Genomic DNA, 14,492 nt, shown 5'->3' on the forward strand with positions numbered 1-14,492 from the left:
TTGTTTGTTGCATTCGGGTATTCTGTTTTGTTTCGTTTTGTTTAACAGCTTCCCAGATGACTCAGCTAATGATAAGCAGTCAAAAGTAGAACAAATCTTCCCGCTTCTTTCTCTGGGCAAAAAACCGCTTTCTGGAAACCAAGGTGCTGTGAACAGGCAGGATCCACTGCCCCCAAAATAAAAGAACAGGGAGCTAACTCCGTGATATTAATTAGTAACGTCCAAACGCCGAAATCTGTTGTTGCTCCCCACCCCTCAAAAAAACAGCCTTATGGCAGGAATGGGCTCATTATTCCCAGTTTACAAATATGCCCCATCCCATTCCTGTTGGTTAATGATAGAGCAGGAATCTCCTGACCTAGAGGTTTCACAACAGATTAGTTGCCTTGATCCACTCACCGGCGCCCGCGACTGCGATGCCGCCACCAAACCAGACTTTAAAACTTTTACTAGCGGGATTGATGGTAACGGGCACGCGCAAAAGCCCCGAGGCGCGCGCGCCCCTCGCGGTCAATAAGCCTCAGTGCAATTGAGGAGTTCGCTTCCCCTGGCCACACTCGTCTTCTAACCCCGCCTCCCATCCCGCCCCTTCCTCCCAGCGCGGACGTTGATTGGCGTAAGGCGCACTATAAGAACTCGAGCGCGGGTGTCCGAAGCCCCGGCATCAGTGCCAGTTGAGGAGAGTGATTTCTGTGGAAGGTACGGCTGAGGAGAGCTGAGAATACTTCACCCGGTCGCCTGGTCTCAGTCTCCAAGTTTTCCTGCATATTCTCCCCTCATCCTAGGCGATGTAGACGTGATGGGGGAGGCGACAGGTCACAGTGTCCGGAAGGAAGTTTGCGGGCTGCGGGGCGCCACTCCTTGCTTATGCTGTCCCACCTGCTGAGAATTCCACGCTCATCAATAAGGCGTGGCCCTGGCATCACCTGGGGGAATGCCGGGACGCTGTCGTTTGAGTCCGCGGACCCGGGTCTTGCGGATTTAGGATTATGGAATGTGTAAAGCCAGACCTGGTACCAGCGTCTTGCGCCTTCAGTCTTCATGTGGGTCCGTGGGTTCCCATCTCAGGGCCTGAACACCTACATCTGCACCTGGCAACCTGGAAGGTGCGTACTAAGTGTGAATTGACTGAATGAGGCTTGTGGTAGGGGGCAGGCCTGCTGCAGTGGAAAGGGCATTCGCTAGTCCAGAGACTTGGGTTCCACTTCTGGCTTGGCCAGTCACTGCTGCTGAGCAAGGTCCTCCTCTGTCTGGGCATTGATTACCTTCCGTGTGAAAGGAGAAGGTTTGGCTCTGATAAATATAATAGTAATGTCAACAATAAGCCAGGCGTTGTGATAAGTACTGGGGATACAGGTGAGCAACACAGTCCCCCCGATCCCCGAACTCACTGCATGGAGGCAGGAAGATACTGAACAAACTGTCAAAAATGCACAATTACACATTTACAAATTATGGGGGAGAAAGGATTTGACACATTTTATTTGAATTTGTAGCAATATACCAAGTTGTTTTGTTGCATAAATATTTTGAATTCTTTCAATTGGTTTTTCTTTTCCAAAAGGTGGTTTTAAAACTTCACATTTCATGTATGGATCTCTCCTTATCATTTTTAGCTGAGAAGAAAGAACAACAACAAAAAAAAGAATTAGAGTAAAACAGTTGATAGGCGCTTCGGATTTTTTTTTAAACCTATCCCATTGTCCAACACATTCTGTGGACTTTTTTTTTTAATAATTTTTAAAAAATTTTATTTATTTTTGGCTGCGTTGGGTCTTTGTTGCTATGCACAGGCTTTTCTCTAGTTGCAGCGAGCGCAGGCTTCTCATTGCCGTGGCTTCTCTTGTTGCAGAGCAAAGGCTCTAGGCACGCAGGCTTCAGTAGTTGTGGCACACGGGCTCAGTAGTTGCGACTCGCAGGCTCTAGAGCGCAGGCTCAGTAGTTGTGGTGCAGGGGCTTAGTGGCTCGGCGACATGTGGGATTTTCCTGGACCAGGGCTCAAACCCGTGTCCCCTGCATTGACAGGCAGATTCTTAACCACTGCACCACCAGGGAAGCCCCTGCGAACTTTTTAAAAAGTTGTCTTCTTAGGTGGTTTGTCAATGAACATGTCTGTTCCCAAGATTCTTCAGAAGATGGGGATTAGAGCCCATATACCTAATGCTGGCTTCCTGCTAATGCAGGATTATTAGAGGGGTGAGTGAGCTGGCCATGGACCGAGGTATGCTTTCAGTAGCCACAGGAGATGTGAATAGAATTTTAAGAACAAGGAACTGTTTAAACAAAGTAACAAGTATGCTTGGTGAACGTCAGAAGTGTGAAACTATAAGAAACCAACCAGGTACGCAACCCTCAAGTGTCATAATAAAGAAGCCATGACTGGGCAGGATCGGCAGGGAGGGGGCTTGGGGAGCACAAGGTTGGACCTGGGATTCTGGAAACCAGGGATGCCAGCTGTGTTGTGCCTTATGCAGACGGGAAATAACAGTCGCATGCCAGCAAGCATTACTTCGTTCATTCTCTAACATGAAGTAGATATGATTTCCATTTTGCAAATCGGAAATCAAGGCTCAGAGAACTGAAAGGTCAGTGGAACTGGACAGGTTTTATTACTGATATCTAATGAATAAAAGACTGGCATTCCTATATGTGGATGTGGGTCCCCTAATTTGATTATCAGATCATTCTTTGGAAAGGTTTTTTAGCTCTATTAGATTCTTACTATAGTAAAGGTTTCTTTTAAAAAGCTGGGCCATCCATTAGGCCATGTTAACATGAGTCTTGCTAGAGTGAACGTTTGCGATTGCATTGTTTGGTTTGGATAACTTAAATTTATAATATCCCAATTTACCACTAATTTTCAGCTGTTTTAGATGCTGTGCTTTTCTTTATCTTGTATTCTCTTTAACCCATCCAAAAAATATTTCAGCTAAGTGAAATGTGGATGTTCCCTCCTTGAATGCTAGATGCAAGGAAGCCGTTATCTCCGAACTCTAGAGGATATACTCTCATCACTTCAGATGAGAAAGCTGATGCAGGAGAAAGGAGCAGGAGCATGGAGATGCAGTTAAAGCAGGCTTCCGAGTCATTGCCTGGTTTTAATCCTTCCAGGCACTTACTACTTTGTAACCAAAACGCATGAAAACCTCTGAGCTTCTACTTATCCACCTGACGTGGGGTCTTACCAGCATGGGATTGTTGTACAGAATGACGCCTGAGATTAGCACAGTGCTGGCCTTCATTTAGGTGAGCTATGGATGAGGAGAGTGAGGAAAAGTAGGCACTTACCATGTGGATGTAGATCATCTTTGTTTTATGACACATTCCCTAGTGCTCCGCGATGCCCTTTTCCATGTCTAAATTTGAACCATGACATCTATGTTCTCTCATTGTATCCCACCCACCTCAGGTCCTAAATTATTTACCCTACCTTATCTTTATCAGATATGAATGACTTAATCTCTAAAAATTTGAGCTTTACAAAAAGGGTAACGTGCTATATATATGTTATTTACTAAGACTTGCTTTTAAATCTCACTCTGTAAGAATTCCTCCATATCTGTAGTTTCCACCACTGACAACTTAAGGCCACTTATTTGATGGACCTCTGAGATTTTCATTTTTCAGCACTGCTTTAAACATTACCAGAGATGTATCTTGATGTCCAATTTTACAGGATACACCAGCCACTTGCCCAAATGGCTACAGTAACATATACAAATGGTCCTGTACACTGGAGTGAGGACGGTTGGGGCCAGGAAGTCCTGCTCAACTCCTCAATCCCATGTCCCCAGCTATTAATTGCACAAATGTCCCAAGTGCCTGGCACCTAACATGCTCTGAATACACAAGAATCATGTTATATAAATCCAAGTTCTAGGGTGGCCCTGGCATTTTGAAAAGCGAACCAATTTCCACTTCACACCACCATTCAATCACCTCTCCCCCAAAAGCTGCTTCATTTGTTAGTTTTTCAGAAATCTGAGGTCTGGATCACCCCCAACAGTGACTCTTATTCAGGTCTAGAGGACAGAGCCTGTAATCATGAAGTCATGTGGGTAGTCAGGACAAGGTGTCTGCTCTGAACCTTTCTCCTCCTGCCTCTCCATGCAGTTCTCAATGCTGCACCCAGCTTCTTCTTTCAGGAAGAGACCACTGAAAGCCACAGTTCATCTTTACACAACACATCCCCAGAACTATCAGTAAGACCAACAGCAGCAAAGAGCTCAGCTTTTTATTGAACGTGCTACTAAAGAGGTTTAGTCAAAAAGACCAAAGCCCATGTCATCATCAGACTCTTCAGATTCTTCTTTCTTTGCTTCCACTTTCTTCTCCTCAGCTAAAAACAAAACAAAAAATAGTCAGTTACCTCTCTCAAACTCCAAAGAGCTCCAGGCCCTTCAACTTACGTGGTCAAAAATACCCTAGATTTCCCTCATCAAACTATGCCTCTGGTTTTAAGATTTCTATACATCATCTACTCTTAGCAAATGAAGAACAATTTTGTCTATAATACTTTTAATCTCCACGCTCTGATACCAAGTTTCCTACCTGGGGCAGCAGTGGTGGAGGGGGCAGGACCTCCTGCTGGTGCAGCACCAGCTGCTGGGGCAGGTCCACCTGCCCCCACATTGCAGATGAGGCTCCCGATGTTGACATTGGCCAAAGCCTGCAATACACATGCATATATAGGTAAATGCTTAGTTCTGTCCTTTTGTTCCAGCACCAAAATGCTGGCTTAACTTGCTAGGAGAAATTTCAAGCTTCCTTAAACACTCAAACCAAGATGCTTTCCACAGTTCATATCTCCTCTTTAGAGTGAATTCAGTTTTTTATACTATGCAATTCTAGGACTTTTCCCAAGGGAATTCACTGAAGATGATTTAGGAACAATGTTTCCAATCTTTCAAGTCTCAAGGTTGAAGGACAGGAGGTGAATAGTTAGAGGCTATCAGTTTCACTTGCCAGAGATTAAGTAGCCTACACAATGGAAGGTAACCAGTGCTAAGTTCCTTGGGTAGGAATCCGGTTTTCATTAGTCTATTACCTCCTGGGCGACCGTTTTATGAAGGAATGACCTGGTTAATATATCTTCCTCATGATTTTAGAACAGAAGGAAAGAGAAAGCAGAGTCTGAGACCAAGAGAAAAAGACATAACAAAGCAAAACCTTAATTACCTCCTAGAGATAGAAATGAGGAAATTATTGCTCATACTTGGACAAGTCCAGTGGAATTCTGGCACTTCTGGAGGTTAGAATGAGCACCTGACTTAATGGTCTTCCAAAATTTGCTTCTCCAAATCACTGCCACCATCACCTTACCTTTGCAAACAAGCCTGGCCAGAAAGGTTCAACATTTACACCGGCTGCTTTAATGAGGGCATTGATCTTATCCTCCTAAAACAAATAAAAACGGCAATCCATCAGACAGCAAAGTTTAGCTTTCGTAAATGTCTCCGAAATACTGCAAATTGAAAGCAAATCACTCGTAACATGTGTACAAAACTACGTTTACCCAGTTCAAATATTCTATCGGCACCGCATGTATGCTAATTTAAGACGACTCTTTCTTCCACTCTAAAGGCAAAAAAAAAAAAAAAAGCCTCTGCTCTTGTGTGCCAGGTACTTTGCACGGCCTCGAGTTCATCGCTGCCACTTCACAGGCTGGGACTTGCCCAAGTCACGCAGCTATTTTAAGTTGTGAGGCAAGGCCAGAGGTGGAGCAGAGCCTCCACACCACGCAGCCAGGCCCCAGGAGGTCTTCTCAAGAGCACGAAAGGAAATCACACCAAATGGAGGTATAAAGCGTCCTGGGGCATTTTCTAGCTGCGGATGAGGCTGCCCACGTGTTGCACAAGTTTCTCTAAATACAGGTTCTCAAAGCCCGAGCGCGCCGCCGCCAAGTGAAAGCCACTCCCTCCGGGGCGGGCACGTGGCCGAGGCCCCAGGCCGCCCCGCACATGGGACCACCCGATGGGAGCCCGTTCCGCCCGTCCCCCTCCGCTGGGGTGTCGACTGCCGCGGCTCCGGCCAGAAGAGTCCGCCCCGGACGCCTGCGAAGGCGGGGAACCTGCGCCCCGCCACCGGCCCACGCCCGCACTCACCGTGACCGTCACCTCATCATCGTGCAGGATGAGGGCTGAGTAGATGCAGGCGAGCTCCGAGACGGAGGCCATGGTGCGGACGAGTGCTAGGCAGGGTCTGCCGGGCGCGGTGCTAGTCGCCGGATGAAGTGAGGATCTCACCCCAACGCGGCCTTAGCTTCCTCGGAAGGACCGAGCACCTTAGCGGAAACTGAGGAAAAGGAAGTGCCCGCCTTCGCGCAGCATCTTATACTAGCCAAGCGGACCAATCGGCGCCCGAGTCTACCGGAAGAGGCGGGACTAGAACATCTCGCGACAACACACCAAAGACGCCTGCGCAAACACGTATCTCGCTCGTTTGCGGGTTCAAAAAGTTAATAAGCGTTTGCAGACGCTAGTTCCCGAGGCTTGGGTAAAAACTTAGGGCTTGTGAACAGTAAAAATATTTTTAGCAAAAAGTTGCCTAGATAAACAGGTATCACTTCCACCTGCTGTAGCCCGTGTGAGAGTGTTTAAGCAGGCAGTGACCTGCTGAAGAGCAGGAAACAGGTTTTAACCTGGAGGTCCCGGTGCTTAGCGCAGCTTCTCGGATAAAATGCTAAGTGAATATAGGAGAAAATGAGAAACCTGCAACGTTACTGTAGCAGAGGCATTTGAGCGCCTACTGTGACCCAGGCACTGAGCCACACTCTGCAAGGATTCGTTTAATCCTCACCCAGCATAAGAGGTAAGTACTATTATCTCCATTTTGTGGATGGCAAAACTAAGGTGTAGGCCCGGTAACTACACAAGATTCCGCAGTTACTACGAGGCCGAACCTGGATTTGGAATCTAGGAACCTAAATTCAGTGCTTCCTTCTTGTGTGTGCAGAGAGGGATGGGTTTGGGGATTATGAGTAAATTTTGTCTTCTTTTTTTTTTCGCCCAAAGCATAAAAGATATATTAGGAATATAGGAGAACTTGCCACTTAAGCTTCATTTTTTTTTTTTTTTTGTAAATAAGGGAACCCGTGGTTGGATGTAAATGCCTTGAAACTGTACTTGTGATGTTAAAAGACCTCTTGATGTAACTGCTGTCTGGCTAGGTGCTGTATTGCCTTCTTGGGTCCTTTGAAGCTAATGAAACTGGTGTTGGGTTCATGCTGAGAGGTTTTCTTTAGAATTTTTTAAATTGAGGTATAATTGATATATTAGTTTCAGGTGTACAACATAATATTCGACATTTGTTTGTACTGGGAAGTGATCATCATAATAAGTCTAGTTAACATCCATCAATCATACATAGAGAACAAATTTATTTGTGTGCGATGAGGTCTACTCTGTAAGCAACTTTTCAGTGTGTGGTACATTATTCACAGTAGTCACCATGCTGTACCTTACATCCCCATGACTTATTTATTTTATAACTGGAAATTTGTAGCTTTGATCCCCCTTCACCAATTTCACTCAGCCCCGCATCCCCACCTTGGGCAACCGCAAATCTGTTTCCTGTATCTATGAGCTTGTTTTTGGTTTTTTTGGTTTTTTTTTTTGTCTGTTTGTTTAGATTCCACATATAATGAGGTCATATGGTATTTGCCTTTCTCTGACTTAGTTCACTTAGCATAACGCTCTCAAGTTCCACCTGTGTTGTCTCAAATGGCAAGAGTTTATTCTTTTTTTGCTGAATAGTATTCCATCACATTTTCTTTATCCATTCATCCGTTGGTGGACGCTTAGGTCGTTTCCATGCGTTGGAGATTGTAAATAATGCTGCAGTGAACATGGGGGTGCAGGTATCTTTTTAAGTTAGTGTTTTCCGTTGTCTTCTAGTGAATACTCAGAAGTAGAATTTCTGGATTTTTTTTTTTTTTTCTTCCCATGGATCCAACTCATGTTTAATAGCACCGATGTGTAGCAGGGACACGAGGTTGACTGATGGAGCCCTGCCCTAGGGGCTCACAGTCAATCCAGAGACACAGGTCGTTACAGCGCTGGGCGTGAGTGCTGAAGCAGCCAAGTGCACGAGTGGGCATGGAGGCAGGACTCCTGAAGAGCAGAGGGGAGGGCAGCGCGGGCCCAAACAAGACTAGCTGCTAACACAGCAGGCAAGTGCCTGGAAGGGAGCCGAGACTCGCGAGGAGGCCCCGCACCCCACCCTCCTGCGTCGAAGCTGTCCCAGTGGGCCAGGGCTGCTGGTAAGCCTGTACATAGGGAAGCACCCTTCCCTGCCAAGACACCCTCCCACTTACACTGAATAAAGAGAGCAGCTGCTTCCTCCATGCAGCCTTCCTTAACTTCCAGTCCGGAGGACAGGGGACACAGGGAGCAGAGACTGGGGCAGGGGTCAAAGCAGACACTACAGGAGTTAGGTCCAAAAGGGCTGGCACGGCGGACCCAGTCCAGTCCCAGCCAGCACCGAAGTGGGTGGGTTTGGGGGGGAGTAGTTACAAGGACTGTACAAACTTGATGGGAACTGATCTACGCAGCTCTTTCCAACTAGCGGGAACAGGCCAGCTGAGAAGGCGCTCCCCAACAAGGTGTGGGGATGCAGCCCAGAGCCCAGTGGGAGGCAGCCTCTGGGCCACTGAGGGAGTCGGAGAATGAGGGGCACGGAGCAGAGGCCATTGTCCTGCTGTGCCCTCGGGTGGCGGTATAAGGGACACTGTTTGTGCCGAGACATGGTAGACGCCAAACAAGTGCATCTCCTGCCCAGCAGTGGGGCAAGTGGACAGGGCACTACCTGGTGCACTATATCTAGAGTTGGCTGGCAATGCCACACTGTCCTGACAGGGGGCTGCATTGTTCCCTGGTCACGCAGGCCACTTCATGACAAGGGGGCACTGCCACACCTGCCCGGGACATGTTCGGAATCCAGTGCTGTGGGTTGGGGCGTGGGACAGATTATAGTAGTTTTAATTTTCGAAGGAACCTCCATACTGTTTTGCGTAGCGCCTGCACCAATTTACATTCCCACCAACAGTGCATGAGGGTTCCCTTTCTCCCCATCTTCGCCAACACTTGTTAGCTCTTGTTGATGATAGCCATTCTTAACAGGTGGGAGATGATAGCCCATTGTGGTTTAAGTTTGTGTTTCACTGATTAGTAGTGATGTTGAGCACCTTTTCAAGTACCTGTTGCCCATCTGTATGTCTTCGAAAAAATATCTATTCAGATCTGCCTGTTTTTTAATTTGATTGTTTGTTTTTTTGTTATTGAGTTGTATGAGTTTTTAATATATTTTGGATATTAACGCTTTGTCAGGTACATGATTTGCAAATATCTTTTCCCATTCAGTAGGTTGCCTTTTCATTTTGTTGATAGTTTCCTTTTCAATGCACATGCTTTTTAGTTTAATGTAATCCCTCTAATTTGTTTTTGCTTTTATTGCCTTTGCTTTTGGAGTCAGATCCAAAAAATCATCACCAAGACCTGTGACAGGGAGCTTACTGCTTTATGCTTTCTTCTAGGATTTTTATGATTTCAGGCCTTACATTCAATTCTTTAATCCGTTTTGAGTTAATTTTTTGTGTATGGTGTAAGATAGTGGCCTACTTTCATTCTTTTGCATGTGGCTGTCTAGTTTCCCAACGGCATTTATTGAATATTGTATATTCTTAGCTCCTTTGTCATAAATTAATTGACTGTATATGCATGAGTTTATTTCTGGGTTCTCTATTCTGTTTCATGGATCTATGTGTTTGTTTTTATACTGTTTGATTACTATAGCTTTGTGATGTCTCCAGCTTTGTTCTTCTTTATCAAGATTGCTTTGGCTATTCAGGATGTGTTGTGGTTTCATATAAATTTTAGGGTTGTTTTATTTCTGTGAAAAATGCCATTGGAATTTTGACAGGGATTGCATTGAATCTGTAGATTGCTTTGGGTAGTATGGACATTTTATCAGTATTCTTACAACCATGAGCATGGAATATCTTTCCATTTATTTGGGTCTTCAGTCTCTTTCATCAGTGTCTTAACTTTTCCTTTATTTTTGGTATTTTGAATTGTCTACAACGTGTATGTGTATCATTTATTACATATCTGAACCTTAAATTTAACTCCTACTAACAAAATGGTAATCTTTACATTTCATCAATTATTTCCCTCTTGGAATTTGCCTAGTTTCCTGGAAAGGTGATTCAGTTTTTTGTTTTCCCCAGGAACCTGCTTTGTTTAATCAATGCCATTATCTCATCATCCCTGACCAAACATTTCCATTGGAATCCCCCAATTTAGAGTCCCACTTGGGTTCATCTTATCCACAAATGTAAACATATCTTAATATCCCAAACTTTTTTTTTTTTAAAGTGATGGGAGTGTCAAATCTTCTAGATTTGTACAAGTTTTGTTTCCCATCTTATCTTTTTTCAAAAAAATTTATTTATTTATTTATTTTTGGCTGTGTTGGGTCTTCGTTTCTGTGCGAGGGCTTTCTCCAGTTGCGGCAAGCGGGGGCCACTCTTCATCGTGGTGCGCGGGCCTCTCACTGTCGTGGCCTCTCATTGCGGAGCACAGGCTCCAGACGCGCAGGCTCAGTAGTTGTGGCTCACGGGCCCAGCCACTCTGCGGCATGTGGGGTCTTCCCAGACCAGGGCTCGAACCCGTGTCCCCTGCATCGGCAGGCAGACTGTCAACCACTGCGCCACCAGGGAAGCCCCCAAACTTTTTAAAAAGCTTTAAAAAAAAAAACTATCAAGGTTTCTAAAAATAAAACTTGTTTTGAGTTTTCATCTAAATCTAGGAAGCAGTTATAGTGGAATTTGGGAGGAAAAATGTAAAATTATTGAAAAATTCAAACGTTTCCAAAGCCAGAATGAATCAGTCCAAAACATACTTCCCTCACCAGTGTACTTAACAAAAAACTGATCTGGTGAATATAATACATATCAACACACAGTAAAACAAGATTTTTCCCATTTTAAACTATACTAATAAGAAATAGTGTTTTTTTATTGAAGTATAGTTGTTTTACAATGTTGTGTTAATTTGTGCTGTATAGCAAAGTGATTCAGTTATACATATATGTACATTCTTTTTTTTAACATACTTTTCCCTTATGGTTTATCATAGGATATTGAATATAGTTCCCTGTGCTATACAGTAGGACCTTGTTGTTTATGCATTCTATATATAATAGCTTGCATCTGCTAACCCCAACCTCCCAATCCATCCGTCCTCCAACCCCCTCCCCATTGGCAACCACAAGTCTGTTCTCTGTGACTCTGTTTCTGTTTCATAGATAAGTTTATTTGTGTCATATTTTAGATCCCACATACAAGGAATATCATATGGTATTTGCCTTTCTCTTTTTTTTGAATTTTATTTGTTTATTTTATACAGCAGGTTCTTATTAGTCATCAGTTTTATACACATCAGTGTATACATGTCAGTCCCAATCTCCCAATTCATCACACCACCACCCCCGGCCCCCGCCGCTTTCCCCGCTTGGTGTCCATACATTGGTTCTCTACATCTGTGTCTCTATTTCTGCCCTGCAGACCGGTTCATCTGTACCATTTTTCTAGATTCCACATATATGCGTTAATATATGATATTTGTTTTTCTCTTTCTGACTTACTTCACTCTGTATGACAGTCTCTAGATGCATCCACGTCTCTACAAATGCCCCACTGTCGTTCCTTTTTATGCTTGAGTAATATTCCATTGTATATATGTCCCACATCTTCTTTATCCATTCGTCTGTCGATGGGCATTTAGGTTGCTTCCGTGACCTGGCTATTGTAAATGGTGCTGCAGTGAACATTGGGGTGCATGTGTCTTTTTGAATTATGGTTTTCTCTGGGTATATGCCCAGTAGTGGGATTGCTGGGTCACATGGTAATTCTATTTTTAGTTTTTTAAGGAACCTCCATACTGATCTCCATAGTGGCTGTATCAATTTACATTCCCACCAACAGTGCAAGAGGGTTTCCTTTTCTCCACACCCTCTCCAGCATTTGTTGTTTGTAGATTTTCTGATGATGCCCATTCTAACTGGTGTGAGGTGATACCTCATTGTAGTTTTGATTTTCATTTCTCTAATAATTAGTGGTGTTGAGCAGCTTTTCATGTGCTTCTTGGCCATCTGTATGTCTTCTTTGGAGAAATGTCTATTTAGGTCTTCTGCCTATTTTTTGATTGGGCTGTTTTTTTAATATTGAACTGCATGAGCTGTTTATATATTTGGAGATTAATCCTTTGTCCGTTGATTCGTTTGCAAATATTTTCTCCTATTCTGAGGGTTGTCTTTTCATCTTGTTTGTAGTTTCCTCTGCTTTGCAAAACCTTTTAAGTTTCATTAGGTCCCATTTGTTTATTTTTGTTTTTATTTCCATTAGTCTAGGAGGTGAATCAAAAAAGATCTTGCTGTGATTTATGTCAAACAGTGTTCTTCCTATGTTTTCCTCGAAGGGTTTTATAGTGTCCAGTCTTAGATTTAGGTCTCGAATCCATTTTGAGTTTATTTTTGTGTATGGTGTTAGGGAGTGTTCTAATTTCATTCTTTTACATGTAGCTGTCCAGTTTTCCCAGCACCACTTATTGAAGAGACTGTCTTTTCTCCCTTGTATATCTTTGCCTCCTTTGTCATAGATTAGTTGACCATAGGTGTGTGGGTTTATCTCTGGGCTTTCTGTCTTGTTCCACTGATCTATATTTCTGTTTTTGTGCTAGTACCATATTGTCTTGATGACTGTAGCTTTGTAGTATAGTCTGAAGTCAGGGAGTCTGATTCCTCCAGCTCTGTTTTTTCCATCAAGACTGCTTTGGCTATTTGAGGTCTTTTGTGTTTCCATACAAATTTTAAGATCTTTTGTTCTAGTTCTGTAAAAAATGCCACTGGTAATTTGCTAGGGATTGCATTGAATCTGTAGATTGCTTTGGATCATATAGTCATTTTCACAGTATTAATTCTTCCAATCCAAGAACATGGTATATCTCTCAATCTGTTTGTATCATCTTTAATTTTTTTCAGCATTGTTTTATGGTTTTCTGCATACAGGTCTTTTGTCTCCCTAGGTAAGTTTATTCCTAGGTATTTTATTCTTTTTGTTGCAGTGGTAGATGGGAGTGTTTCCTTAATTTCTCTTTCAGATTTTTCATCATTAGTGTATAGGAATGCAAGAGATTTCTGTGCGTTAATTGTGTATCCTGAAACTTTACCAAATTCATTGATTAGCTGTAGTAGTTTTCTGGTGGCATCTTTAGGATTTTCTATATATAGTACCATGTCATCTGCGAACAGTGAGAGTTTTACTTCTTCTTTTCCAATTCGTATTCCTTTTATTTCTTTTTCTTCTCTGATTGCCATGGCTAGGACTTCCAAAACTATGTTGAATAATAGTGACGAGGGTGGACATCCTTGTCTTGTTCCTGATTTTAGAGGAAATGCTGTCAGTTTTTCACCATTGAGAATGATGTTTGCAGTGGGTTTGTCATATGTGGCCTTTATTATGTTGAACTAGGTTCCCTCTATGCCCATTTTCTGGAGAGTTTTTATCATAAATGGGTGTTGAATTTTGTCAAAAGCTTTTTCTGCATCTATTGAGATGATCATATGGTTTTTCTTATTCAATTTGTTAATATGGTGTATCACATTGATTGATTTGCATATATTGAAGAATCCTTGCATCTCTGGGATAAATCCCACTTGATCATGGTGTATGATCCTTTTCATGTGTTGTTGGATTCTGTTTGCTAGTATTTTGTTGAGGATTTTTGCATCTGTATTCATCAGTGATATTGGTCTGTAATTTTCTTTTTCTGTAGTATCTTTGGTTTTGGTATCAGGGTGATGGTGGCCTCATAGAATGAGCTTGGGAGTTTTCCTTCCTCTGCAGTTTTTTGGAAGAGTTTGAGAAGGACGGGTGTTAGCTCTTCTCTAAATGTTTGATAGAATTCACCTGTGAAGCCATCTGGTCCTGGACTTTTGTTTGTTGGAAGATTTTTAATCACAGTTTCAATTTCAGTGCTTGTGATTGATCTGTTTCTTCCCGGTTCAGTCTTGGAAGGTTATGCCATTCTAAGAATTTGTCCATTTCTTCCAGGTTGTCCATTTTATTGGCATAGAGTTGCTTGTAGTAGTCTCTTAGGATGCTTTGTATTTCTGCAGTGTCTGTTGTAACTTCTCCTTTTTCATTTCTAATTCTATTGATTTGAGTCTTCTCCCTCTTTTTCTTGATGAGTCTGGCTAATGGTTTGTCAATTTTATCTTCTCAAAGAACCAGCTTTTAGTTTTATTGATCTTTGCTATTGTTTTCTTTGCTTCTGTTTCATTTGTTTCTGCTCTGATCTTTATGGTTTCTTTCCTTCTGCTAACTATGGGTTTTGTTTGTTCTTCTTTCTCTAGTTCCGTTAGGTGTACGGTTAGGTTGTTTATTTGAGATTTTTCTTGTTTCTTGAGGTAGGCTTGTATTGCTGTAAACTTCC

At 43.1% G+C, this 14,492-nt stretch overlaps 1 protein-coding gene and 1 long non-coding RNA gene across 2 annotated transcripts in view; one reads left to right on the top strand and one right to left on the bottom strand.

Annotated features, from left to right (window-relative positions):
- Positions 1 to 4,202: 4,202 nt before the first annotated feature.
- On the bottom strand, positions 4,203 to 6,312 carry RPLP1 (ribosomal protein lateral stalk subunit P1). Its single transcript, XM_036840914.1, has 4 exons — positions 6,105 to 6,312; positions 5,323 to 5,397; positions 4,552 to 4,669; positions 4,203 to 4,339 (listed from the first exon to the last, which is right to left on the bottom strand). The coding sequence occupies exons 1-4, from the start codon at positions 6,174 to 6,176 to the stop codon at positions 4,260 to 4,262; spliced, it is 345 nt and encodes a 114-aa protein (XP_036696809.1). The 5' UTR covers positions 6,177 to 6,312; the 3' UTR covers positions 4,203 to 4,259.
- Positions 6,313 to 6,433: 121 nt separating this feature from the next.
- Positions 6,434 to 14,492, top strand: part of LOC118889177 — a 34,510-nt gene continuing 26,451 nt past the window's right edge. Inside the window, exon 1 of the long non-coding RNA XR_005018433.1 lies at positions 6,434 to 6,810. This is a non-coding gene — a long non-coding RNA (uncharacterized LOC118889177). The remainder of the gene's footprint in view (positions 6,811 to 14,492) is intronic.

Source organism: Balaenoptera musculus, chromosome 2 (genome assembly GCF_009873245.2).
Source record: "Balaenoptera musculus isolate JJ_BM4_2016_0621 chromosome 2, mBalMus1.pri.v3, whole genome shotgun sequence".
In the NCBI taxonomy this organism is placed as follows: Eukaryota; Metazoa; Chordata; class Mammalia; order Artiodactyla; family Balaenopteridae; genus Balaenoptera; species Balaenoptera musculus.

What these genes read in the sequence shown, in the direction of transcription:
- RPLP1 (XM_036840914.1), bottom strand. Translation starts at nt 6,176, where the DNA reads ATGGCCTCCGTCTCGGAGCTCGCCTGCATCTACTCAGCCCTCATCCTG. An exon ending in GGCCAGGCTTGTTTGCAAAG is followed by an intron (nt 4,670 to 5,322) that starts GTAAGGTGATGG and finishes TGTGTATTGCAG; the next exon opens with GCTTTGGCCAATGTCAACAT. An exon ending in CTCCACCACTGCTGCCCCAG is followed by an intron (nt 4,340 to 4,551) that starts GTAGGAAACTTG and finishes TTTTGTTTTTAG; the next exon opens with CTGAGGAGAAGAAAGTGGAA.